Below are 27015 nucleotides of genomic sequence, written 5' to 3' on the forward strand. Positions count from 1 at the left end.
TGTTTACTCAACTGTCCAACAATGGAACTGTGATGATTTAGTGACAATGCAAATAAAATTTTGACTTGTGTTACACGAAAATGTACATATTCCTTTTTCCGTGAAAAATCTATATTCGCTTTTATTAGCACAGTAGAAAGTGCATTGGATTCTTGCTGTTTTTTGGATAACAGCAAGTTATTGCACCCAAGCGAAATGCTAGGAAACGCTTCAGCTAGTTACTAAAAATCACAAAAATGGCGTATTCGGCCAAAACGTTTTCAAAACCTCCTCACAACTTACTTCTCCAGATTACTGATAAAATAAATGGTAGACTAACTCTTTAATCAAATCAAAAGAGTTGTTTCTATTTTCTCTTGAACTCCTCTTTTTGGAATTTCAAGTCTGGAAAGAAGTTACATTTTGTTCGTATCCCTGTATTTTCAATCACAATTTAATTTAATAGCATAATTACGCCATATTGAAACATTACCAGGTTTTCACTTCACCAAATTTTTCTTTCATCTCTATGCCTGTCTTACGCACATATCTTTTGTAACCAGTCAATACAACAGCATTTCATTTCTACTCGGATATATACTTATACGGGACAAATAGAATACATCATGTTACAAGTTTATACTGAATACCAAAGTACTTTATTTACATTTGGGATTATTCTTGTGAGATGAAAATAAAATATAGATTGGAAATACACAATATAAAACTGACGCACATCAAGTAAATTAAACATTAAACAACAGCATATGCCAACACATGTGCAAAAAATTCACACAGTTTCTAACTCCAATAGATCATTAAGTCGCATTTCATGTTTTACAGAACTTCTACATAGCCATCAAGTTCGAAAAACTATTTGGTGTTGTCGTCATTCGGAATTCGAACTGAACGTCACGCTTTTGCAGTCAGACGGCTAAGCAAATTGCCAATGACAGTCTCAACGCCGTTTTTGGAATCAGACGTCAAATTGAGGCAGAGTGATGTTGCTGATGTTTTGTATATATGACCAGAAGTCAGAATACGTGAAGTGCATGTTGCTATATCGTTTTGACAAATAATTGCTTTGTATTTTTTGTCAAGCAGTTTAAAAGACATTTAATCAGATTCTCACTTTTATCAAGTTTAAACATTTGCTCCGTAACGTTTAATATTAAAGCCGGTCCAAATCTTGTTGAAAGTATTGGAGCATTGAGTTTCTGTTGTTTTCATTTGAGGAGGCAAATACAACTATATTTAAACAAGAAAGCCTGTGTAATTATATGTTAAGCAAGGAAAACTGGAAACCATCAAAACCAAACTGCCCAGGAAGTCATATGCTGGATATGTATAATATATTTTAACATTTTAACGACTGTTATACAGATTCAATTCAAAAAGTCAAAAAAATATTTGTATGTTGAAGGGGCATTGGAGCAATGTATATATGCTTTAACAGCGATATAACAAAATAACTTTAGTATGTCACAATAATGTTGAATCTGTTTTTCTAAAAATAAAATCTCTGCAAATTGTGTTTGTGGTCTATTTGAATTTCGGTTCAAAGTCTGTTGGTGCTACTTGAAACAGTTTTTGGCAAAACTTGGTTAACCGATCAACTATGATAAAATTCCTGTTGGGTCTCACTATCACAAAATACACAAAAAATCCAGAACCGATGTATAGGACAGGAAAAAGATAAGAAATTCTTGGTTGTCGTATCAAGGGTGACCGCCGCAAACAGGATCACCAGGATGTGGGCGAATGTTGGTGCCTGATACAAACGATGATTAAAACGTTAAGACAAAATTTCAACGTACAACGTTTTACCTTACTAGGTGTTTCAATTACATAACCTCGATTTATAAATTAACGCAAACGTAAAGTTCACAAACATACAACTTACACAGCTAAAATCCGTACCGTGTATGGCAGTGGTGTGCAACCTTTTTTGCTTTGGGGCCAAATACAATTGCCAAAATTAGATCGCGGGCCGCACCTTTATATAACACAAGGTGATTTTACTTTTTGCATACCAAATATGCTTAACTAAAAGTAAAAAAAAAATTTGATTTCAGCTACATGTTACCAGGTCACATAAAAACAGCACCGAGCGCATTAATCTGCTCAAAAATATGTAATAATTGGACTCGTTTGCCAGTATAATTGAATTGCAAGAGTCTCTGCGGGCCGCGCAACCATATTTCAAGGGCCGCATTTGGCCCGCGGGCCGCAGGTTGCACACCCCTGGTGTATGGTCTTGGAACGTCCGGAAACGTTTTTCGTAAAATTAAGACGGCCCCAGCGTTCATAGCCAGAATCAACCATTCCAATAAGCCCGCAGACTCAATTACAGTTTCAAGATCAGATATAGCTACAAAAGGTGCCAATAGCGTTCATGACAATAGACGGAGATGGGGTGTAACGGTGAATGTGTGCCATGGACAGAATCTGTAAAAATTTCTTGTGACTTTTATACTACACGAGATAGGCTTCAAAACTAATTGTACCTGGGGGAAAGAATTGCGTCGGGCAGCTGCAAATGCTGGACGAGAATAAACAAACACTCTGGCGTTGTATGAACCGATTATACAGACGCAAATGAGAAGTGGAACGAGCCAAGATGCGGATCCAAACACACGAGACGCGAACAACCCTGCAACTGCTTTCGATTCCAGTATTTCCTCGACGGTTAAAACTTTTGCAATACATTATGTTAGTTCACTTGCAGTTTAGTTTTTTTTCTATTGTATAAGCACATTTATGTACATATGTATGATAATCCAGAGGCAGGCTTAAAGAATTGTTTAACTACAAAACAAAAATGTCATTCAAGTACCATAAACATAGTGATCTTATGATCAAAACTTTTGACGTACATCTTATCATCATTACTAAAAATTGTGCAGATGGCTTGTGACAAACCTTGCAAAAAATCAATAACGTACCACCAAATAATCCAATGTTAAACAGCAAGTAACTTAATGTAACCAGCATCAAAGTCCCAATCGTTGCCAAAGGAACAATTTTAGATGGATTGTGAACTTCTTCGATAACAGAAGGTACAGAATCCCAACCACTGTACGGCCATACTACCTAAAACAATTTGGAAAGTAGTCTAATTTTTTACCAATCATATGATGATATACCGGAACATGTTCTTTCAATTTATTTGACTTTTTTTTTGAAGCACACTAGAAACTATAACTATAGCCATGCTTATCAACAAAGTCAAAGGTATAAATAAACTACCTAAAGCTTTAGTTACTGTTTACTTACGAAACATAAAGTATCATTATTTTAAAAGAACAAATAAAAAAGAATAAACTTTCTTTGCAATTAAGGGATATTTTATTAAAACGCATTTCAAAAAGCGTAATAAAACGAGATAAAATATCAACCTGTGAGAAGGCTAAGGCAAAACTACCCCAGTGCATGGTTTCAAATGGTTTTGGGTCAAACGCTGTTTTAAAGTTATTGTTTCCAACAGGATTTTGTCTAACCAACATCACCAGTCCAGTAACAGCATTCGTTGACATGGCTAAAAATTTAGCACATGTACAAACCACTTCAACCTTGAAGAAAAAACATTTTCAGTTGTTTAATGCAAACATCATTTGCAAATCATTGGGACTTTACCTTTAAAGACCCTTTCGCTGTAAGGCAGTTGAAATATACAAACAAACATAGAAATAAAACTGCAGTCAAGGTAGTTGCAGAATTGGGTGGTGAACATCCATTTGTAAATGACACTATGAAGTAGCGAGCAAGTGTCAGTAGTTGCACTGCGTTACCGAATGGAGCAACAGCTATTATCCATGGAAGAAGAAAAGCAATTGCTGGACCATAAGACAAATTGAAGTATATGTAGTCGCCACCTGATTCGCCAATTGTTGTTGACAATTCATAAAAGCACAAGGCAGAGAGTGATCCGATTATTCCGCCACACGTCCACACTATTAGACTTAATCCGACACTTCCATTCGATGCTCCTGTATATGAATAAAAAAGCACATGAGAAACAATCCAGCAGAATTAGTAAGGATCGACGTATTTAAAAGGAATGCACCAAGGAAGGTAAAAATGACATAAGACATCAGCTATTTACTATTAAGCAAAATATTATGACCAAGCATGGAAACAGGTCAGTTAAAAGTAAACGTCCAATCAAAATTTTGAGTCGGCAAATTGTACGTTAGAATCCATCCGCGCTGTGAGTAAGAACGAGTTAACCTATCTAAACCGTCGATTGGACAAGTACAAATATGTATTTTATTGTAGCCCAGTGGTTCTCAAAGTGTTTTTTTCATATTCGTCGCTTTACAAACCCAAAAGTCTCTGTAATAATATCTTAACATAAAAAACAGTATTTTCACCTGACAAAAAAGGACGACTTATTTTGGCTTTACACCAAATATAATAGTCCTTATTATTGGCAGAAATATAACCCCTGTATTGTTTAAAAAAAATACTGTCCAACTTAAAAATATTGGTGGCTGTAAAATTCGTTTCTTTTGTTTGTTTGCAACTATAGCTAAGCAACTCACTTTATTACCACTTCTTTACTTCATCGCCACTTCTTGTACTTGATGTCATCGGATGATTTGCAAACAATCAACACAGTTTTAAAAGGACACAAATCAATTGCATTGGACCATGCTATGAAGGTGTAACTGAAAGCCATTGATTAAAATGAAATGGCTTCTGTAATGTTACCGATTGTGTTTTAACAATAAATGTTTTAACGAATTTTCATTTCAACCGACAGTTATTCTGGAACAATTTTTCTCCCAAGAAACTAAAAATTTCTCCCTCGGGGGAGCCAAGAGGCACCCACTTGACAACCACTGTCATATCTTATCAAAACGTTAGCGCAACGATAGAGTTGAAAATAAACTTAAATACAATGTTGTGATTACTTAATACTCCTCCTGGTGTAACAAAGATTCCCGATCCGATAATTACTCCACAAAGAATCGATACTCCTCTCCACAATCCAATACTTTTCTTCAGTTGGAATTTTTTGATGTCAACAACCATGTTACTTCTTGTATTTTGTTCATTAACTTCCATGTTATTCTTCCTAATTATCTGGAACTTGTTGAGGCTAACCTAATTCAAAAATATTTAGTTTTGAACCTCGTTTTTAAGCTATTCCATCAGGTTACATATTTTCTTTGTCCGGTTACAGCATTGGTGTTACTTTGATGCATTAAAATTAATAGTTTCTTAAAAAAACAATTTTCACTATCTATAGTTGAGGTTAATTAATATTAAACCACCAATATCCTTACTATCACCGATTGGACACATAGTAAAACCCGGTGTGACAGCAGCGAACCGTTAGTCAACGCGCTATGCATACAATAATAAAATCAGTGACAAACATATGAGGAAAACCAACCATATTCTTTACTGTTCTTAAACATATGGTTTGTTTTGCGCGTTACCGGTTGCCGCGTTTCCTGGTGTGTTTTTTGCAACAACTAATTGTTTTTCGCAACTTTTTAAATCTGTCTATAACGTAAAAAGTTTAAAGTGCATTTATTACGTGACTTTGAAAAGGCGACTGATATGAAAAGGCGGGGGAGATGTAAATTGTAATTATAGGTTTGTCCATTGCAAGCACTTAAGCAGTACCTCAAACAAACGCCAGATTTATACTTGGACAATTTCTGATTTGGTTATGAAACGACAACTGGCCTTTTCGATTTTGTAATTTTAAGTTTGTATAAAGAAGTTACCTCTGGTTCAGATCCCAGCATTCTCAATCACGATTGAATTCAATCGTAAATACGCCACATTTAAACATTTTTAAATTAAAAACATTTGTCTTTTTTGTACTTATCTATCTTAAACAAATTAATATGTATTGGAATCAATCAATACAAAAGTACTTTATTTACATTTGGGAATATACTTGTGAGATGAAAAGAATATATAGATTGAAAATATACAATATTATACTAACACCCATCAAGTACATTAAACAACAACATATACCAACACAAGTACAACAAATGAACAACAGCTAATGTCGGGTTGGGCTCACAGAGTTTCTGAAGCCAATAGATCTGCTTCGAACAGGACTTCGGCTGCTGCGTCCAACATCACTTTTCATCATATTTTCACCACGATACATACGACTGCTGTAATCCGGTCCATCACGATAATCACTACGATTTTGACTTCGATTGAAACTTCTGCCTTTATAAGGACTTGTTTCTCTTCGGTAACTCGGTTCAGTGACACACATTCCACTAAAACGTGTTTCAAATCCAGGAGAAGTTTGTCGAAAACCTTGACGACCTCGACTGTGACTTCGGAGTCGACGCCATTCCGATCCACGTCTGACGTCATTAAAGTTTCGACCACGCTCGCCACAATTCCCATACTCGTTATAAACGCGGTTGGCGTTTATCCAGTTTTGTTTGGAATAAATCGTTTCGTTTGCCATGACGACAACACATCGCGATGGCAAGTAGACCTAAAACAAAATACAACTAACGCGTTGTTTGAAAACGTACGTTTGTAAGCTAGTTGGATATGAATAACATCAAGTAAACATATTGCCAATAACATTCAATGACAATAGAACATTTACTGTTTTACTATTGTTTTTTTTTAATATACTAATACTCACCGTTAAAGAGCATTTCATGTTGTCACAAGCTTGTTGTTGGGTGTAAAAATCAGTTGAAGCTTGATTCCTTCCATGACCTCCAAACATTTTGTCGTCACTGTCCAGCACGATGTTGTACCTTTAATGAATTTTAGTAAATGTAAACAAGTATAGTTATATTTCCATTACCATTCTAGGACTCTACTTACTTTCCTGGCGTTCGCACACCGATTCGATAATCGGGATAGTTTCTTGTTGGATGAAAGTTAAACATGAAAAGAAGACCAGCACGTTCGAAGATGATTACTTTGTCATCGTTATGTTGACGAGTAAGAAAAGCCTTTAAACACAAAATACCATGTGTTTATTTTACAGCATCAGATACACATTTTGTTTAGCAGAAGCTTTTACTCATTATACCACGTTTGTGTGTGTTCTGTAAACATTATTCTAAATACTTTCAATCCTATGCTTGTTTCAAGATGGTTTTCATTTGTTCATCTTTTGGTTAATCCCTTTAATATTTTAGATCTTATAGTTGTATTATTTTACATACTGGTGATGAGATGAGCCACGCGAACCGTTCTTCCAATCGATTTATTGTCATATCGAAGTTATTGAGAAATTTGTATCTCAGTTGTGGGTTGTCGGCCAGCTGAAATTGTCGTCTGGCCAAATGATAGTTGTCAAAATTTTGCACTGATGGAAACTCCACCCAATCAGGATGACCAAATTCATTACCTGCTTGCAAAATAGCTTTGTTACTAACTCCACAAGAAAATCGCCATTGTTTGACTTCTTACCCATAAAGTTGAGAAAAGCTTGTCCGTTAAAAGCACTCGTGAACAATCTGATCATTTTATAAAGACTTATTCCTCTATCCAACTTCAGAGACATTTCTTGTCCATCCAACATACATTCGTCACCCATCAGTTGTCTTGCTATCGTCCACTGGTCATCAATGTTCTTCAAAGAAAATTCTTTATAAAATGCAAACACGAATGGGTAAAAAAAAGAAAAGACTTACGTGCTGATAATTTTCCGGATAAGTGATATATTTTTCTCCTTTTCGGCATTTCAAAAACATCTCACAAATTTCGTTCATATTCCAATCTTCGTCTCTGCGCTCGTTTAGCAACTAATCACAAACAATAAACTTCACCCAAAGCCAAATCAATATATCAGCCTAACGTTGATTCATGAATCACCTGCATCCATTTGCTTGGAATGTGCATTGATAGTCTGTAGTCGAAACCAAACCCACCCTCACGCACCAAATGTGTCAAACCAGGATATTCAGAATGTTCCTGCATGAAATCATAAAATCGCCAAATTATACCTTTTGTCAAAGTGATTTTTATTAAAATTAAGAATCATATCAAGCATAATATTGTGGAAATTCAAGCAAACGTAAGAACTTACTATAGACATTGTTTTCTAAATGCCGATAGGTGTCGCAAACGACATTTGCTAATATTTCAAAGTAAATTTTGTTAAGTGCTTAAGATTAGAACTATTAGGGTTGGAGTGACAGTTTATGATCAAAAGTTTTTTTATGTCTGTGTAGAGGAGAGTGGGTCTAGTTGTTACAAAGCGAATAACTTTAGCAATATTATTTTTAAACCAGGCCGTTTGCCACAGTTACGGCCCTCATTCTCACGTTGTTTTTTATGAGATCTTATGCTCTACCTAATATTAGAAACTGACCTCGGCAATTGTGATGATTTGTGGACAGAACTGATGCAGCATCTTATTGGCAAGCATCAAATAAGCCATCGCCTCAATGTCCATGTGCATTCCAAAATATTGTTGGTAGTCGGAGACATATCGACGATCTATTAACGTAAGGAAAAATGAATTAAAATCCGTATTTTGCTGTCACAATAGGTTGAGTGCTAAAATAATTACCCGAACTTTGATCGTGGTAGATCATTGACGTCACTTCTCTAAAGCGAAAGCCATCGAAATCAAAGTTGTCCACATAGTGACGTAAATTGGAAAGAAGAAACCGAAGCACTTCTCATCTAAAAAAATGTTGCTAGTTTTCTGTTGAGAGTCAAACATGAATACAAAACAAGATATACTTTGTGAAATCAAACTTTCTTGTATCATTTACATGACAATCACGCTTATCAGATCGAAAGAAGCAATCATCGGTGCCATCGAATCGGTTTAAACCTTCCGAAGAATTTCTCGATGCTTCACTGTGCATGACGTCCATCATGACGTAAATGCCCATTTCATGCGCAACGCTGATCAACTCTCGGAGGTCTTCTGGTGTCCCGTACCGACTTGAAACACAAAAAATGGCCATAGCTTGATGTTTTTCTTGTTTGTTTATTGAAATGGAAGATATAATCACCTGGATGGAGCAAAGAAATTGGCAACTTGGCAACCAACGCTTGAGTAACAAGGATGTTCCATAATTGCCATCAATAGGACGCAGTTGTATCCTAAGTCTCTGATTCGTGGAAGAACCTCAGACGTAAAATGGCGATAAGAAGAAACCTGACATCGATCGGAGCTGATCCCGATGTGAGCTTCATAAATACGCAGACGATCTGGTTTGGGAAGTCGATTTGCGACAAACTGCGAAAGAAATCATTTTCGTATCATAATGTTTTGATCGTTGTGTATCAATTGGGTTCAAACCAATCTGATTAAAACGAATTTAACTCACTCGTTTGGAAATCTCGTTCGATTGTGGATTCCAGTAAAGCCACTTTAATGACGATTCCCATTGTGTGACGTAATTTGCCCAAGGAGAAATTCTCTCCAACACTTGGTTGTCTCCTGTCTCGATCTCAATCTAAACAAAAATAAATATCTTTGCAAATACTTGTTGTAAATTTGGTCTACTTTAAAAGTGAAACGAAAGAACAAAAATACAATACTTGTCATTAAACGATTATCAGCAGTAATATTACTTTAAGCTCGGAAAGATGTGGGATTGGACAACTTCCATCGTGATTTGGTGGAATGTAAATCTCCCATTGTCCGTATCCAACTTCTTTGTAATTCACTCTCTCCCAATTGCCTGAATATATCATTGAGTGAATTACAACGTTTGTGTTTCAGCTGTACTAACAAGCTGTACAAAAACTCACTAAAATCCCCCTTGAGGTAGACAGCCCGTGCATTTGGAATCCATTCCCTGCACTTCACTCCTCCATCATGGGTAAGTACAACACCGTAATTTTCGTAACTGCGACTGAATCGATCAAACCCTTCCTCGCGTTCAATTGCCATCAAAGTTTTTTCGAACAAACCATACCTGAAATTGAAAATAAATTCCTCATAAAATTACTTGTAACTTTGTGTTTAGCACATGTCAAAACATCAATAGAAATCCCAACATTTACATTTTATTCACGTTGTACCAACCTTAGTCGAATATCCTTTTCATAACTTCTCAGTTGGGGATCGTTAGCAAACAAACTTTCAATGCAAGGAACATCGCATTGTTGAAGGTTGTCACATGTAGAGAAATCCATTCTTCACAGTGGTGCTGATATAAAGAAATACAAAGCAAAGTAATCAGAAGACAATCGATCGATGATACAACAAATGTTGTGAGTGAAGTACTGTATTACACGCCCAGTATATATACGAGTAAAAGCGGAAGAAAGTGTCGAGAGTATTCATAATCAAAACGGATCATCCGGGTATAAGTGGTGTTATATTAATTTAAGATAAGCGGAAGGAAATTGGATGCAACAATAAATACTAATAGTATCAAATTAATAATCAGATCGAAATTAAAACTCGGCGTGCAAAGGTCTGTTAACATGATGAAATGTGCTTAAATTTTTTGTGAAACAGCACCATAAGCGACGGTTAGGTTTTCATTTTGCGAATGATAATGTCATTATTATTTTTTTTCTAAAAAATAAACGGATTGTTTGTACATTTTTGACACTTGTAAGTTGTATGGTGTAGCAAATATTTACAGTAAATATTGTTTTTGTTTTTCCTATTTTCAAAACAATCGGTGTTGTTTGACAACAAAAGTCACGAACCAATGTTGATTATCAAAAAAACGTATTTTGAATGTGTTGCATATGCATAATCCGATCACAAAAATGTAGCCGAAATCACTTAAACTTTATCGGAGAATAATTTAACGTAACTTTTAGTAAATTAAAGTTGTTTCGACAAAACCACAAACAAACCTTTTGGGGTGTAAAATATTAATAACACGTCCTCGTCTTTGTTTCTGACTTGATTGTTTTTGCTCTCGAGCGCTCCATGTGTCTGCAAAACAGAAATATATCGTACCTTTCTGTTCAAATGTGAGTACAAAAGAAAAGATTATCAAGCACCGTTTAGTTCGAGCAACACAGCAATCTCTATGAGTATTTTGTCTAGAGCAAATCTATGAGTATTTTGTCTAGGGACTGCATCTCCACTAATATTTACGAATGTCTTGTGCATTCTTAAGGAACTGTACAAGGTAAAGTTCTCAACGCGGCCTGATATCAAATATTAAATTGCCGCAACATGTTCTGCGATGATAGGGTAGCAAATCCAATCAAAAAATTTCATTAAATATACTTAAACACTTAAAACGACATTTATATGATGTAAAATAAAACAGTCAACGAACGAAATAAATCAAGCGACTAACAACATGGTCGCCTCTTGACTGACGACTCGTGAGTCACGAGATTCAGAAGACAAAACACTTTACTGGGGTAATGTTGCTTTTAAATTATCGTACTTTAAAAAGTTCGGTTCGAATGAACTTTTGAAACCTTAAGCTTAAAGCATGATTTCCTCAAGCACTTTTAATATCCTCTTATTTGCATATAATCAATCACACCTAAAAAAGTCAAAAAGATAGTTATTCTTGGGAATTGTTCGTATAGTTTGTAACAACAAGGGTTGTCACACTGTTTACCTTCATCATAACTTATTTTCGGACCAAGTTTATTTCAATAAAATCCGGCCTGGAATTGACACACGTGAAAGCTAATCGATTCATGGAAATTATTGGATTATGGTTTAAACGCCGCAACCCTTTTTAGATACAAAGCAAAATTGTGGTTTGAAAAAGTTGCCAGCAGATGTCGGTATTTTTTATCTTTCTACTTTGCTTGCCAGAAAAATGTCAGAAGTAAATTGAAAGAACATGAAACCGGTACTAGACCAACCGGCGCTCGTAGCGAAACATTTTGATGAATTTTTAATTCAATAGTATTTAAACTGAAACATGACTTTGTCAAGGTCAATAACTCATGCGATGGACTTAAAATTTTTTTTAACGGTGTGTTATTTTTGGTAGGTTTTCATTCATGCAAGCCATCGGTCAGCGCAAAAGAATACGTTAATGTTTGCATTGTTGATTAAAAAGCTGGCCTTAAATGTAACGCAATGAAGATAAGCAAACAAGGTCTTGAGGGAATTGATTGTCTCGGCCTTGTGGAGCAGGACGGCCAGCAGCGGCGCGAGACAGAAATGTTTGCCATTAAATGTAGGTGCGAAATTGACCTTTTATCAAGCCTTGACTCTGCCTCCACGGGCACATCCTGTATGTTGCGCTGGCACAGGTCGAAAAAAGAGCGCGCGTCAGTTAATTAATCAACTACAGATGGAAGTGAAGTGCTTGCCTGGACAAATATTTGACATCTGCATGTGAGGTCAGAGGCAGACGAAAAAAGGTAAACTCGTACTTTAACTCTTGGTTCAGAGATACATTCCTATAAATACGTGCGCTCAGCAGCACCGACAACCAGCAAACCTTGGCAGTACAACGTAAAAACGTTAGCACTGAACATATAATTTCTAAACAAGATATGTCGCTTATAATTTATCCACACAGAGTGGGAAGGATTAGTATAAGGTTGCAAACCGACAAACGTTTGTTGAAAAGTGAAAAGTCAGAATGTTTTTGTAATGTTTTGTTCGGCATCGGTCGCACTCTTCATCAAAAGTCGATTCCCGCCGATAAGTCGTGGAGCAGAAAAAGAAAAAAGGGGCAGTTTGTGGACGTGCGGCGCACTCCGCTTAATTCAGTGGCATTTCTCTGGAAACGCGCGCCACGAGGTTTGTAACTGCGCGTCTTTTGCAAAGGGAAGATTTGTTATTGTTTGACGGTGTGTGGTTTACGTTGAAAGGAAATAGGCGGTCGTAAAGGGAAAGATAAGTGTTAGGGCAGAAATAAATCAAAAAGAGGAAACAGTTTAATTGTGTGTATATGTTGCAAGCATGGTAAATGTTTAAGTTTTTTACGTGGTGTGCTTGTTATTTGACATCTGTCGAGGACTCGAGGTAGAAATACATTTATTGGAGATAATCACCATTTATTCATATACAGTGAAGCATGAATATTCAGGCGCTATGCGCAATCTTTGTGGTATTTTTTGTTTGTTTCAACTCTCTAGCATGCAGGAAAAGAAACTATATGCCTTGTTTTTTGAACATATCAAAGGCATTTAAATGTGGGCGCTTATTTCACGCTATCATTGTTTTCACACAGCCAGTGCACTAGATCTTGCGTCTCGCTGCAAATGAACGCATTTGTCTGACCTAAACCAAAGAGATCAAGGCTACGTACACAAAGAGTGATCCTCATCGTTATTTCCAATCCTTTGAAATGGATTATCATCCCGGCCTATTTCTGGCCATTATCGGATTACTTATTCCACTGACGATGGCGGCTGAAGGTATGAAACTGACACATATTTCCCGCTCCAGAACTCACAACAGTTTACTAAAAATAGATTAATAAAATATAATAGTTCAAAGGCGTAAGTGTAGGCGTCAATAAAGTTTGTGTCCTATAACGAAAAGGTTGTAAAACGACATTTTTTGCCTACGATCATTGTTTTGTAAGTTTGTATCATAATGATCACAAATAATTCATGACTATCTGGTTCGATCATCGATTACGCTGTCAGCACTATTACACATTACATATGGATCTCTTGCGTTACATTGCGGTGACCTGAACTTGTTTTTCCCACAGAAACATTGTTGGACACAAGAAACTACACCACAGACCTCGGATGGCCAACATCGAGTTATGGGGTAAGATAGGATGTCCTAAATGATTTTAACACGTCATTGTTACATTTTGCGACAAAACTTAACCAACACGGTCTCTGTAGAAACCGAACATAATTATCGTCATTGGGCAAGCTTAATCACACAGACATGCGCTGGAGGCGTGTTCGTTTTCCTGTAGCACGCTTTCGGGCAGTTGATAGTCTTTCACCTCATGAAAGGCTTCCAACTGTGTGTTTAAAGTCACAGAGCCTTCTGATCATGAAAGCATTGTTTGTGCGGATGGCAAGGTGATACAATCATGACTAAGCGTGACTTCTATCGAGTGCAGCATGCTGGGCATCCCGTGTTCTGCGCATCGGTAACATAAAAGGCACCGGCCGCATTTCAAAGGCAGGAAACAAACTTTGAAATGTAATGCACACCATGATGTGCAACTTTTGATGGTTTTCTTGTGGCGCAGTCGTTTGTTAGTTTCGCACAAAAGGAATATCGCTTTAATAGTTACTTATGCTTGACACCCACGGTAAACAATTGCTTTTTGATGTTACTGCTAGTGTATGTAAATTATACATCAAGCAAAAAGTCATCAGCGAATTTCTTTTTTACACAACTGTCGTCGAATTAATTGCCACGTGGGTCGTTTGTTTGCTCAGCCACCGCACTTTATGCGGTGTTCGAGACGTTGTAGGCTCGGCGATACAGGTTGCGTCCGGTTGTCGCACGCCGCACACCAACTCTGTTTTCAATTGCGACGACAAAGCTCACGCTCAGTACCCATGAATAGCAAGAAATTCCGAGGGCACGACACAGGAACGACAGTTATGCTTTTCTCGACATACGGCAGGTTATTGTCCGTTGTTGATGGTGGCCTCGGACAGCTGCCGGTCTGTGAACTTATTGGGACGATAGACATTTGCCAATCTTATTGAAGTCTCGCCAAAATCTCAATCGTCAAACGCGTCTTCGTTTAAAAGTTTGCATTGAAGTTTGATGTATCTATCGTTTTTGAGTATGTACCTATTTTGTCCATTATGACATGTAATCGGATTATCTTAAAGGCACTAATTGTATCCACGCGTATTCTTTCGTTTATTGCACCTAATAACCAGTAATTAAACCTCAAATACGCTTTGCGCTTCTTAGGTCCGCTATCCACCGATTCTTGTTTGTAGAATTTGCACAAATCCGCTTTCTAACAAATTGATGAGTACTGTCTCTTAACAGATTAAGCCGCGAAATTTGTTTTTGAAACTGAAAGCTTTTTTGGTTTATTTAGTGGACAGAAGTGAGTACTCACGATGAGAACGAAGCACTTTTAAGAACGTTTCAAGTTTGTCGAATTCGTTCACCTGACCAGAACAACTGGGTTCGAACTCCGTACATCGAAGTGGGCAATGTAGAAAGAGTTTACATTGAAATTCGATTCAGCACCAGGTTTGTCTTCGACTTACTGAACCGAAATAAAAGTATGTGCATATTCAAACATGTTGTATTTATAAACAGATCGTGTGAAGGAATTAGAGGAATCGTATCGTGCAAAGAAACATTTAATCTGTATTACCTGCCTTCGGAAGGAAAAGATAATCTTCGCGCTTCGCACATGGATGATACAACATATACTAAGGTTAACACTGTCACTATTTGTATGTTCGTAATCCGTTGCTCACCGAACCCGTTTTTAATCATTTGTTTCCTATGATATGGTTGTCAGATTATCTTGTTTACACACCGGTTGTGGCTTTTTTAGGTGGACACCATTGCAGCCGACGAACGATTTAAGCCGGACAGAGTAAAGACCAACACTGAAACTCGCATCCTCACTCCACTTAGGACAAGAGGGCTGTACGTTGCGTTTCAGGTAAATCCAGGAACCAGAAACATATTATCAAGCAATTTCCGTTTTTGCATCCGCAAGCGATAATCCAAGAATACCATTCTCCAACACAGTAATTTATTACCCGATGACACTGTTCATTACTTTTTAGGATACTGGAGCTTGTATGACGCTCATGCACGTAAGGATTTATTACAAAACTTGCAAGGAAATATTGAAGGGTCTGGCGCTATTTCCAAAAACGATAGCAGGACCAGAACTTACTTCGTTGTTGGATGTTTCTGGAACTTGCGTTGCAAATGCCGAGAGGATGGCCGATTCACCAGGTACGGGTTTTCTTGATTTTTATTGTATGCCAAAACAAACTAATTTAAAAAATCTAAGAAGTGTATTGCGTTTAAAACTCTCAGTGGTTTAGTGCCTGCGGCCACGGTCACCAGCGCTAATTTTGGACCGGTTTGCAAATTGCACGGCGCATTAAATACGCCAGTTGTGTAATGGAATGCGCTTGACGAAAATGCAAATTGAATGCAAGCTGGATCGCTACACACAACTGGCCAGCAGGCGCTTGCTCTTAATTCCTAACTACCTTTGAGAATTTGGTCGATCCCTCGGGGAACACATCATCACTCGCGATGGGATATAGACCAATCTGTTGTCATATGTCAGACACCGCAACCTACTAGCAGATAGCAAACCACAATGGATTATTATTAGGTGCGCCCCTATAGACCATCGAGATGGCTTGCGATAAAATGAGCCAAGCAGAGTTGGGATGACTTTGCTAACAAAATTCGGGCATTAATGTTTAATGAGCACAAGCTTGCGTCAAGTCTTAAATGTAAAATTAATTTCTTTTTATATTTTCTTGTCATAGCACCAAGCCTACATTGCAACGGAGCAGGCCAGTGGCAAGTTCCAACAGGAGGTGTTTGTGAATGTGTAGCTGGTTTTCAACCAAACGAAGAGTTAACTGAATGCAACGGTAAGTGTTGGTGCATCGTTGTTTAGCCATTACCTCCTTGCAGGTGCAATGCAAATTAATCGATTTAAACCATGCGGCTACATCGTCCATTAACTATACAACACAGCCGCCTTGGCACACATTTCCTATTATCTTGTCAATACCAATCAGCAAGAAATTGGTGCGATTGATCGTTTCGTGGCCAGTCGGCTGCATCCTGTTGGATTATATCGTTGCGCTGTTGTCAGGGGGCGGTATTCTTCGTGCTATCTTCAGTCTTATTTGGATTAGGCAGATGGTTGCGAAAAATCGTACGAATGTGCCAATAACCGTTGCTGAAGCATCGCAAAAATATGTCCAGATAACTTCCACTGCATCACTGTGCACCGCAGATGCAAAGCATATTCCCGCCTTTATCGTTGTTCGAAATCGGTGCATAGTCCGTTGGTCATCGATCAAATTCGGCGAGCAGTCAGAGTCGCGAACTTTATCATTTGGATGTTTCACCGAGGGCAAACGGAAACACTACGCCAGCAACAAAGGCAAACATTGGCCCGACGACTGGTCTCAGTAATTAGAAGGATATGAATTCTCGTGTTGCCACTGATTTGCATTTTCCTGTCAGCAGCGGGTTGTTGAAGAATTACTTTGTTTCGAACGGCGGGGGTCATGTTTGAATTCTCGCCTGCAGCGCACCAATAGTTTTTTGCTTGATCCCGCAGCGAGTATCAGATAATGTTTGACGTCTCGCCGACAAAGTAAGACGCTGACATATTTCAGTGCAACATGAATTTCTAATGCGTATGTAATTGTTTCTGGAGTGGGCTTGAGTCCCAACGGGAAGTGCTCGAATCGCAATTTAACGCAACCCGAGTTTTCGATGCCACCCTTTGCCATATGTAAGTGCGACTAGAAGGCTCGCCAATCGGTCAATATTAAGTGGAATAAAAAGGTCTGCCTTAAATCGATAAAAGACAAATGACGACGGAGAAAAAGCTTGGTTAAAAGCAATGAGTTGTGACTAAGTTTTAGCCCAATTATAAAATGTGTTTTTCCGATACAACTGTATTTAGTATTGTGCAAGTAACAATGAAATACACAAATGCTTCAACCACACACTAGTGTTGAAGGGTGGAGTAATAACCGTTGCTGCGGGATTCCACTTTCCCGTGTGGCTCCTGAAGAGTAACTCAGTAACTAAAACAACAGTCTGGCACTTCTGGCGCAGAGATCTGAAGACCCCCGAGGATTAATATTTGCCACTTGGTTGACCCTTGTGAAGTCAAAACTCGCGTCTCATAAACCAATGTTTCATTAACTCCGCACTTATACAGTAAGACTCTTAACCCAGTAAAAGCGTACTTTGTTTCAAGTGCTCAAATGGAAATCATTTTAAGATGACAAAAGCACTACCAAACCGTTTAAATAATCATGAACACAGTTTACAATGTTGGCTAGTTTGATATCAGTAAAATATGTTTTGTTTGAGACTTTGGCGGTTAATTCAACTGGGATGGAATTCACCCACTTCAGACTCCAATCTTTGCCATCTGGTTCTCACCAAAGTATTCACGACGTCGCAGTTTTCACATGTTATCCCAGGATGTACACAAAAAGGCGTCACATTAGCGCTACACGTATATCATCCGGTAACATTAGCTGCGTACAATAAACTTCACTACACACTTACATGTTTCACACCAATGGACCAATTGTAACTTAATCCGTCCAAATGGGAGAATAATAGGACCTGACCCACGGTAGAGGCATGTCGCCAAAGTTTACTAAAGCCAGGCCGATTCTTCCTACGCGTTCAGTTAAGAGTCGAAGTGTCGTTTAGGGTTTCGCTTTTGTTGAGCCCCAATCCACCCCTTTGCTTTCACAGACGCAAAAACGTTTACAATTTGCCACTGATATGTTTTCAGTGGTGCGGCTCGCATGCTTCGCGCGACACTTGATCCGAAGGTAATTAGATATTAGATTCTTCAATCATCTCAATTTGTGAAAGGGATTCTGTTGTTTGCTACCGAGCTGTAGCTTGTAATTAGGCTACTATTCAACTGGTCTGTTGCCGCTGAATGGTGTAATTATGTGTTGCTAGAAAGTAATTTAAAAATCATCTTCTGTTTGTAAATGTATAAGCGTGACCTTAACAACAAACGTTTCAACAAACATATTGTTTTGACAACTATGGTACACTTAAAGTTATGTTGGCACATTTTCAATCGGTACCGTTATTTCAACTGCCACATTAGTCACAAATATTCGTTTTAAATGAACTGTGCACACTCCACCATACATCGACCTCGATTTAAGACTGATAAAGTGATGACTCCATTAGATTGTCGATTGTTGTTTGCGACATCCTCGTATCGTGAGCGCTTTGTTTGAAATGATGGATCGACTGTATGTTGGGTTCACAGCGGGAAAATGTCGCCCCCTAATAAGACTGTATTGTCGCGGATACATATAGTCAGCGATTGCTGGAGCCAAAAGTCTTTTTGCCTGTTGGGCAGTTTTCGCGTTATTTTTCACAATGAATTGGTGTTGCTCGCCATGTTAACTCGATGTTGTCAGGGAGAAAACATTCCCATCTTTCGACAAGTGGTGAGATAGCATGTACCCCCACTGTTTGACTCCGCAGCAATTGTCAGAGCGGTTGGCAAACAATTTTTGCTTACCGTGTGGAAACACTGTTGGGAGGCTTTGTAGAGTATTGCAGACTGTTGAATGATTCATATGCATGTTCTGACAGTTTTTCCATTGCCAAAAAGATTTCCACGATCATTTAGTTCACAAAATGCTCACGTTAAGTTTGATGATTCACCCTAAATAACAAAATAAGGTGATGATGCGTTAAAAATATTTTGTAGTTTGATTAATTTCCGTCATAAAATGTTTGCTCCTTTTTGATTATCTGCCTTCAGGAAACCGAACACCGAAATAGCGAGCTTACTTTTGTGATTCTAATCTTTCGCAAACTTTTTCGCTGACACCAACGTATAGAGGCGATTGAAAGTCATATCCATTATGTAGGGCTGCCTTGTCCTGCGCAAAGTATACAACCATGGATGCGCCGTCTCATATCGCTGTTTGTAATAGTAAGCGTTAAACGGCCGCTGCTTATATTGTTCAGGTCACTCCAAAAACGCCTTGTGATAACCGTTGGTTGAATCACATTGAAACGAAGAGATGGAAGGCAATTTTCATTAAAAGTAAAACCTACTGCTCGACCAATGTCACGTTTCGTATCAACCAAATACTTCCTTGGCGTAAAACATGCACGAAAATTGTATTGCCGCCCTGGAGAGTGTTAACATGTTGTCAAACAAGGTATTGGACGTATTTACTTTTCACTTTATTCACACATAGCGACACGATGACGTTTTTGCTCGGAGCTGTCATTAATTCAATCATCGGTCTTTGTCTGTTACGAACCCTTCGCTATTGTGTATTCCCAACAAACCATGTTCCAAAATCATGTGACTTCTGCTTGGTGACGCGCAGTCAATGAGAAAGTGAACTTTTTCTTTCTGTGCCGTCGTGTCACACGCAAATAATCAAGTTGCTTTTTAAAGGCAGGATGTATGATTTTTTGGGTGTTATTGCGATCAGTGCGTGATTGATGTGTGATCCTCTTTCGTCCACTCAATGACTTCCGAGAGTGATTGCAATTAAGCATTCCCCGGAAGCATATGGGTTGAATGCTTCGAGTGGCTCTTAGCAATCTCTGTTCTGGCGTATTAAAAATTACTTTACAGAGACACAGAAAAATATGTGCTTGGCAAACTTTACGCCACAAAATTTAAATGGAATGGGAAGTTAAGTGGTTGTGATGTAAACCTTTGACTAATGTTAAACAAGACAAGGGGCGTCGGTTGCTCTGGGAAAGAAACAAACTTCGGACTAAAGTTCGGGCAAAGCAATAGAATGAACCCAATATGAACCACAGGGCTTTTATTATTTGCCCAGACGCTTCTAGCGAGTGACGTCATTTTCACCTGCCTACTCAAGGGACTCGATGCTTTGTTATACGCCATGCCTTAAAGGCGAGTATGGGCGTAGGTGGATCTACAAAATGAGGCCAATGGGACCCAGGCGTCACTCGACATAACTGTTGGGCCCAGTTGTTGTTCGTTTGACATTTCGACTACTGAAGAAAATCCCAGTAGTGACACCACCAAACAACCACTTATTTGTGTACTCCACGGGATAGCAGTGAAGTCGTGAAAATGCTTGTGCATTTATCTCCAAAGCATAAAAAAATTAAACCAACTTTAAAAATGTAAGGTCAATTCGTGGTTTAAAATACAACAGTTCACAAATCTGAAATCAAACAAGTGCATTATTCTTTGAGCTCAAGTTACGTGTTTGCGTAGTGGATTATCCGGGAGCGTTCTTATCACTGGCCTTGTCAGTGAACCGGTAAACTGCCAACAATTTCTCGAATGCAGTGCAAATATTTTTTTCTTTCTCACCTCCCGACTCGCGTCCGATGGCATGCAGATAAATAGATTTGCTGTCGGTGTCTTGTCATCGTGAAACTGAACCCTAGTGCACCTATACCTAATGTTTCATCTTTATCGGACAACCCATCTTCCCTACAAGTTGAAATTTTACAGTCGACCAGACACTGTCCAGTCAGACAGAGTATTTGCTTGGTTGGCTTCCCCGTTTAAACCTCCATTCCCTTCAATGTTTTTCTTGGCCAACCATACCCTATTCACGTGCTCGAGTTTTGGCCATAATTGCTCCATCTTAATTTTATACGCGTTTCTGAAATGTCTGTGTTTGTTTGCAGAATGCCCAGCTGGAAAGTTCAAGTCGGAATCTGGCAACGGTTTATGCAAGGACTGCCCTGTTAATAGTTATGCATTGAACACAGGATCGCCTTCGTGTCGATGTAAGGACGGATTTTTTCGGGCCTTAGATGATCGGGCCGATGCATCTTGCACAAGTATGTAAATCCGAAACAAATGCAAACTACAATAACATGTCGAGTTTGATGTAGGCTTATAAGCCAGAATACCCATATATTTCATGTTTGCGTGAATTGCGTTTGTATTGGTCATGTAATCCGCAACCTGGACGATCAAAGGCCAACTGGTCTAAACCAACTTTAGGGAGACCGATGAGAAATGCTTGTTTTTAATCCTCGTCCGGTGCGCACGGAATTAGTGTTTTCGTACACGTTTCCTGGGTCAAGTACTTGACCTTGATGACGGATCGATAGAGCATGAGGTGCAAAAGTCGCCTTAGCTTGTGTACGTGTAGGAATGGTTGATCGAAAGTCGATTTTCTTACCGCGAAACCAGTCCCTAATGGCAATCAATATCGAGTTAAGGACGTGGCCAGCTGTAATTAATCTTCTTTCTCCTTGTTAACTTGTCATGTCACGAACCGTGCTTCGTCCATTTACGGCAAATTAAAAATCTTGTCTGGACAACTTGACCGTATGCCCCATAGGAGAGGTGTGAAGAAAAGTGTAATATCGTTTTTTTTTCTGCAGAACCACCGAGTAAACCGATCCTTCTCGAATCATTAGTCAACAAAACCGAAGTCATACTAACCTGGAATGAACCTCAAGAAAATGGCGGACGAGCTGACATCACGTATACGTAAGGAATAGATCTTAAAAATATTAAAAATAAGTTAATTTTTATTCTTTGTAGCTTAGTTATACACTCTTACTTATGGGGTTCTATATGAAATATCCGAGCAAATGAAAATGTCAATATACCAAACTGTATAATTTGCTTACAGCGTGTCTTGCCAACGTTGCGACTCCACTTTCACCTTATGCGACGCTTGTTTGCGAAAAGTCGATTTCTTTCCCCGTAAATATCGCCTTACCACTGGACGCGTCATTGTCAAAGATCTTTCACCGTTCACTTACTACAAGTTTGAGGTGAGAATCGGTTTAACCAACCACCTCTTTTGGCGATCACTGTAAAAACATTTTTCTGAATACTTTGTTTTCTGTTTAAGGTTTACTCGTTCAATGGCGTTTCAAGTTCCAGCGGATTGGAACCGAAGTTTGCAGAAATAACACTCAAGACAAATCAAGCAGGTGCATATTTTCTTGATTAAATCGGTTTAGAAGTAACATTGATTAACATTCAGTAAATATTTTAAAGAAAAGAGATAATTTAATTTAAAGGTCAGTTGCCTTCTGCTATGGTTGCATTTTTAAAATTCAAAATTGTCCCTCAATATTCGATCAATGTCGTTGGTTTTTACTTACATTCGAGGCCATCAATAAGACAAACTGGTGCATGACACGGCGGCAGAATGACGTCAAGTGATCTTAGTGCGTCCGCTTTTTGGAAATAAAGCACACTCGAAGATAAATGTTTGTCGCGACGAAGAGGGTTTAAATCGGACTTGGGAATTGCAACCACATTGGTCAAATACGGGCGATTGTTGATTTGGGTCAAACCTCCCCGCTGTTTTGGCTGGGGTCGTATTTATTCTGGGGATATGTATGCAATCGGCGATAGGTCTATTAAACGTTCATTTAGAAAAAGTTCAAATATTTAGTTTTCGGGCATTGATAATGGCAAAGTTGCTTTGTTTTTCTTACATGATTTTCTTAAAACTGATGTGTTTTGTGGCTTGAGACGCTGTTGACAAACTTGTTAGAAACGCTTCGGATCATTCCAAATGACCTAGCTAAATAATTCACTCTTGTACGCAGCACCATCTCCCGTTTATCCAGTTCGCATAATGTCAACCACTAGCGGCAAAGTTGAGCTACAGTGGGATCGGCCACCAAGTCGGGTTTCTGTTGTTGATTACCAGATACGCTACTCAAGTGTCCACGACACTCGTACCAACGTCACCAAAGATCTTCACTTTAAACTTACTAATCTTAAGCCCTCTACATCATATACAGTTCAGGTTGGTTCCATAGTATTTATTGTTTCAAACAGATTGGTTGTGTAGTATGATCTAAGTTTGTATTTATTGTCTGCATGGCAATGCAAAATTTGTGTTTCGTATTTCAGGTTCGTGCCCGCAGCAAGGCTGGTTTTGGTTTGTTCGGCCGCAAGTCAGCTTTTCGCACCAAACCCAAAGTTCGTGTTACCATAATTCCAGTCCACGACAACCTTTTGCCCCATGCCGACTTTGAAACTCAAACTAAAGCAGTAGAAGTGAGCCAGATAAACGATGAAGTCAACACGATCACCAAACCTATGCCGGACCGCAACCAATTGATACTTGCTATAGTTGTGACGTGTAGCCTTCTGGTGATCGCAATTGGAGTCCTTCTCATTCTTTACGGACGGAGAAGACGATACGCGAAATCCGCCGTTGCCGATTTCGAAAAGTATCCGGGATTTATCAACAGCTCCGGTAAGTCAAATGTGCCCTCCGCACTGTCAAACCAAATACACTATGAGTAAGTTTTAACTGTTGGTTGTTTGTGTTTAGTGGATTTGATCAGCACCAAAACATATGTTGACCCAAGCACATACGAAGATCCTTACTCAGCTGTTCAGCAATTTGCAAACGAAATTGACTATAGATTTGTCAAAATTGAGCAAGTGATTGGAAAAGGTAAATATTTGGACTCAATTAACTCCTTGTAAGAAACTCTCGAAAATACTTCAATTTTTCACTGATCTGTTCAGGTGAATTCGGTGAGGTGTGCAAAGGAGTGCTTACACCATCGTGCCAAGCGGTTGCTATCAAGACTCTCAAAGCTGGTTACAGCAACCAGGAAAAACTCGACTTCCTCAGCGAAGCGTCGATCATGGGACAATTCGAACATCCCAATGTTATAAGACTGGAGGGAGTTGTAACCAGAAGTCGACCGCTCATGATCATCACGGAATTCATGCAACATGGGTCGTTGGATGATTACCTCAGGGTATGTGAATATAATGCACAAAGTTAGCAAAAAAGCCGTAACTTTAAGATCGATTTGTTTGAAAAGTTCTGGTCGGATGTTAAACATGTATTATTTGCACAGGCGAACGAAGGAAAAATTCCTGTTGAAAAACTGACACAATTTCTACACAATATTGCGTCTGGAATGAAATATCTTTCCGACATGGGATACGTCCATCGGGATCTGGCTGCCCGTAATGTTCTTGTTGATTCTGATCTTGTTTGCAAAGTATCCGATTTTGGACTAAGTCGGGTGTTGGAAGAAGTTGGGGATGAAGAAATGGCTATGTACACCACTAGGGTAAGTTCAGCGGTTTACCGAACAGTTTCACAACGTAGGCATTTCTGAATCATGAATTGCATTGCCAAAAATTGCCATTTACTGAATGTTTTGTAATGAATTCTCTATTTGCAATTGATTAACGTTGACCTTTTTTCTGAAGGGAGGCATGATTCCAATCCGCTGGACGGCGCCAGAGGCAATTACGCAACGCACATTTAGCTCATCTAGTGACGTATGGAGTTACGGCATAGTGACGTGGGAGATACTTTCGTACGGAGAGAGACCTTACTGGGAGATGTCTAACCAAGACGTAAGTCGTTTAAAAATTTTTGCACATATAGTCTTATTTAAAATAATTTATAAATGAGGATTTTGATGCAAACAACCGATGAAAATTTCGGACAGGTATAAACAAAACCTTTTTACAGGTGGTGCATTTCGTGGATAGTGGATATCGTCTTCCAGCCCCTTGTTATTGCCCCAGAATCCTTCATTGCATGATGCTGGATTGTTGGAACAGAGATCGTACGCACCGACCTACATTTAAACACTTGGTGTCGCAATTAAACCGTTTCTTAAATGACGGCCTGTGTTTCAACGATACCATCAACAACAGGTACTTACAAAAAACATTTGTTCAAATACAAAATGTCCTTATACGTGTTACATACTTTTTGTTATTAATGGGTTTGTTACAAGTAAAACACTGTTTAACACCCCCTTTTTCCGTTCAGGCCTTACAGAGAACAGGAAGATTGCATTCCTGAACTATTGGATCTTTCTTCACTTGGTCAGTGGCTTGAACAAATGCATCTTCTCCAACACAAACCTGCGATGCTTAGAAGCGGATGTGTAACTGCTGAACAAATAATGCGACTTAGTCTGAGGTATAAATCAACAAAACAAATTATTACTTTTAGTATGTTTTGACCAAGGCGTAACGCTAAAAGTATTAAGCCAATAGTTTTGCCCCAACAAATAGTCATCGTTACGAATTGTTCAATATTAACAACCAAACGTTTTGAGATAACGAAGTATAGTAAGTTTTGCGTTTGATTTTAAATTAACTATTTTTTTGCAGTGAGCTTGAAATCATGGGCATCGAAGACCCACGTCACATTCAAACTATTCTTCATGAAGCGCAAGTTTTACGTCAAAAGATAGAGGAAGTGAACAACAAAGGGATTGCTGTGTGAATTGAATCTTTTCGACACATAACGTGGGAAACCGCCCTTGGAAGCCGAGAGGTCTGAGATGTTCGAGGCGAAACTCAGAGGGAAGATATCAAGTCGAATCCCACCCCCACCTACCCACCAACTCACATCACACTTGTGTTATACAATAGCGGCCGGTCCGCTTGTTTTTCACTTCACTTCAATTATTTCACTGTGTGTTTTTGTCATCTGCTTTGCTCGAAGCATCAAAGACAATCTGTTTTGAGTTCCTTTTACCGATCACCTTACGTTTTACGTGTTAACGTTTTTTTCTCCTTGTGTAATTAATTGGATATTGTTAAAGATGCCAATCCGTCATCCGTCATGGCACTGTTTTGCTTTATAGTCGCCGACACAACGCTTATTACACTGGGAGGTCCCAACACTCATGCGCTTCCACTGTTTACTGCATGTACACCACACAATAATTAAGCTTAAACCCACACACACCTTCAATTTATCTATATCTACCGGATAAAGGTCTTAACCTTAACCATGCACAGCGCGACACCAATATTATTAAGCGTTGCGTAACTTAACTGCAAGGGACCTTATGTAACAAGTCACATCTGGAAAAATTCGCGTTCGGAATTGCGACTGTTTATTTCACTGCGTATCAGCTATATCCTGTCTATTAAACGTTAGAAGGCGAATGTTGCCTTCCGATATTGCAGGGTGTAACCTAAAATTTTGTAAAGATTTTTATTTGTCTTGAAAATATTGCATTGGATATTTCTTCGTTGTTTGACAACGGCATTTGCTTCTTGTTGTTTGAGTGAAATGAACTTGAAATATAAAATAACACGCGAGTTGATGGTGTGAGTTTAAAAATTTCAAAAAAAAGTGTGTTAGAGGCCAGTGACACAAAATTGTCAACAGGTAGGGTTTATTCGATAACTAATTTTCCAAATAAAATGCAGGGATGTGCAAGAGCTAATTGGTTTATGTAAACCCAGGTTTGTTAGGTATGTTAAATAATCTGGGATTGCTCTATGACTAAAACGGCATCGCAGTTCAGACCATCTCTTCCTTTTCTACGTCACGTAAACGTACAGCTATAGTACAATTGAAACACCTTTAATGACTTTACCAATAGTGGTCTATTTTCCTGTTCTTTTTCGGTCAGTGCAGTGCCAAAACAGTGTTTTTTACGAGTAGTATGAATCGGAATGTTTTTTACTTTAACACGCCAGAGGTAAATTTGCTGAAGTATTTTTCAGT

General features: G+C 38.6%; 1 protein-coding gene and 2 pseudogenes across 2 annotated transcripts; 1 reads left to right on the forward strand and 2 right to left on the reverse strand.

Moving 5' to 3' along the window:
• Positions 1-1521: 1521 nt before the first annotated feature.
• Positions 1522-5049, reverse strand: LOC145229570 (b(0,+)-type amino acid transporter 1-like; annotated as a pseudogene).
• A 799-nt stretch (positions 5050-5848) lies between these two features.
• On the reverse strand, positions 5849-10182 carry LOC145230529 (1,4-alpha-glucan-branching enzyme-like; annotated as a pseudogene). Its single transcript, XR_013860674.1, has 15 exons — positions 9983-10182; positions 9706-9872; positions 9526-9635; positions 9279-9407; positions 8961-9187; positions 8683-8889; positions 8507-8622; positions 8306-8433; positions 7807-7905; positions 7626-7736; positions 7402-7564; positions 7155-7339; positions 6808-6938; positions 6620-6737; positions 5849-6463 (listed from the first exon to the last, which is right to left on the reverse strand). The product of XR_013860674.1 is annotated as a 1,4-alpha-glucan-branching enzyme-like (transcript).
• Positions 10183-13044: 2862 nt separating this feature from the next.
• LOC145228145 (ephrin type-A receptor 4-A-like) lies at positions 13045-26603 on the forward strand. The gene is made up of 20 exons (XM_080093138.1): positions 13045-13263; positions 13566-13627; positions 14883-15040; positions 15110-15230; positions 15354-15464; positions 15592-15766; positions 16318-16425; positions 21206-21361; positions 21914-22022; positions 22168-22312; positions 22393-22474; positions 23102-23304; positions 23412-23760; positions 23839-23964; positions 24039-24277; positions 24380-24598; positions 24741-24890; positions 25009-25196; positions 25315-25467; positions 25662-26603. Exons 1-20 carry the CDS (start codon positions 13194-13196, stop codon positions 25774-25776), a joined length of 3039 nt encoding a protein of 1012 aa, XP_079949264.1. The 5' UTR covers positions 13045-13193; the 3' UTR covers positions 25777-26603.
• Positions 26604-27015: the final 412 nt, after the last annotated feature.

The sequence above is a fragment of the Phallusia mammillata genome, chromosome 5 (assembly GCF_965637545.1).
Source record: "Phallusia mammillata chromosome 5, kaPhaMamm4.hap1.1, whole genome shotgun sequence".
Lineage (NCBI taxonomy): Eukaryota > Metazoa > Chordata > Ascidiacea > Phlebobranchia > Ascidiidae > Phallusia > Phallusia mammillata.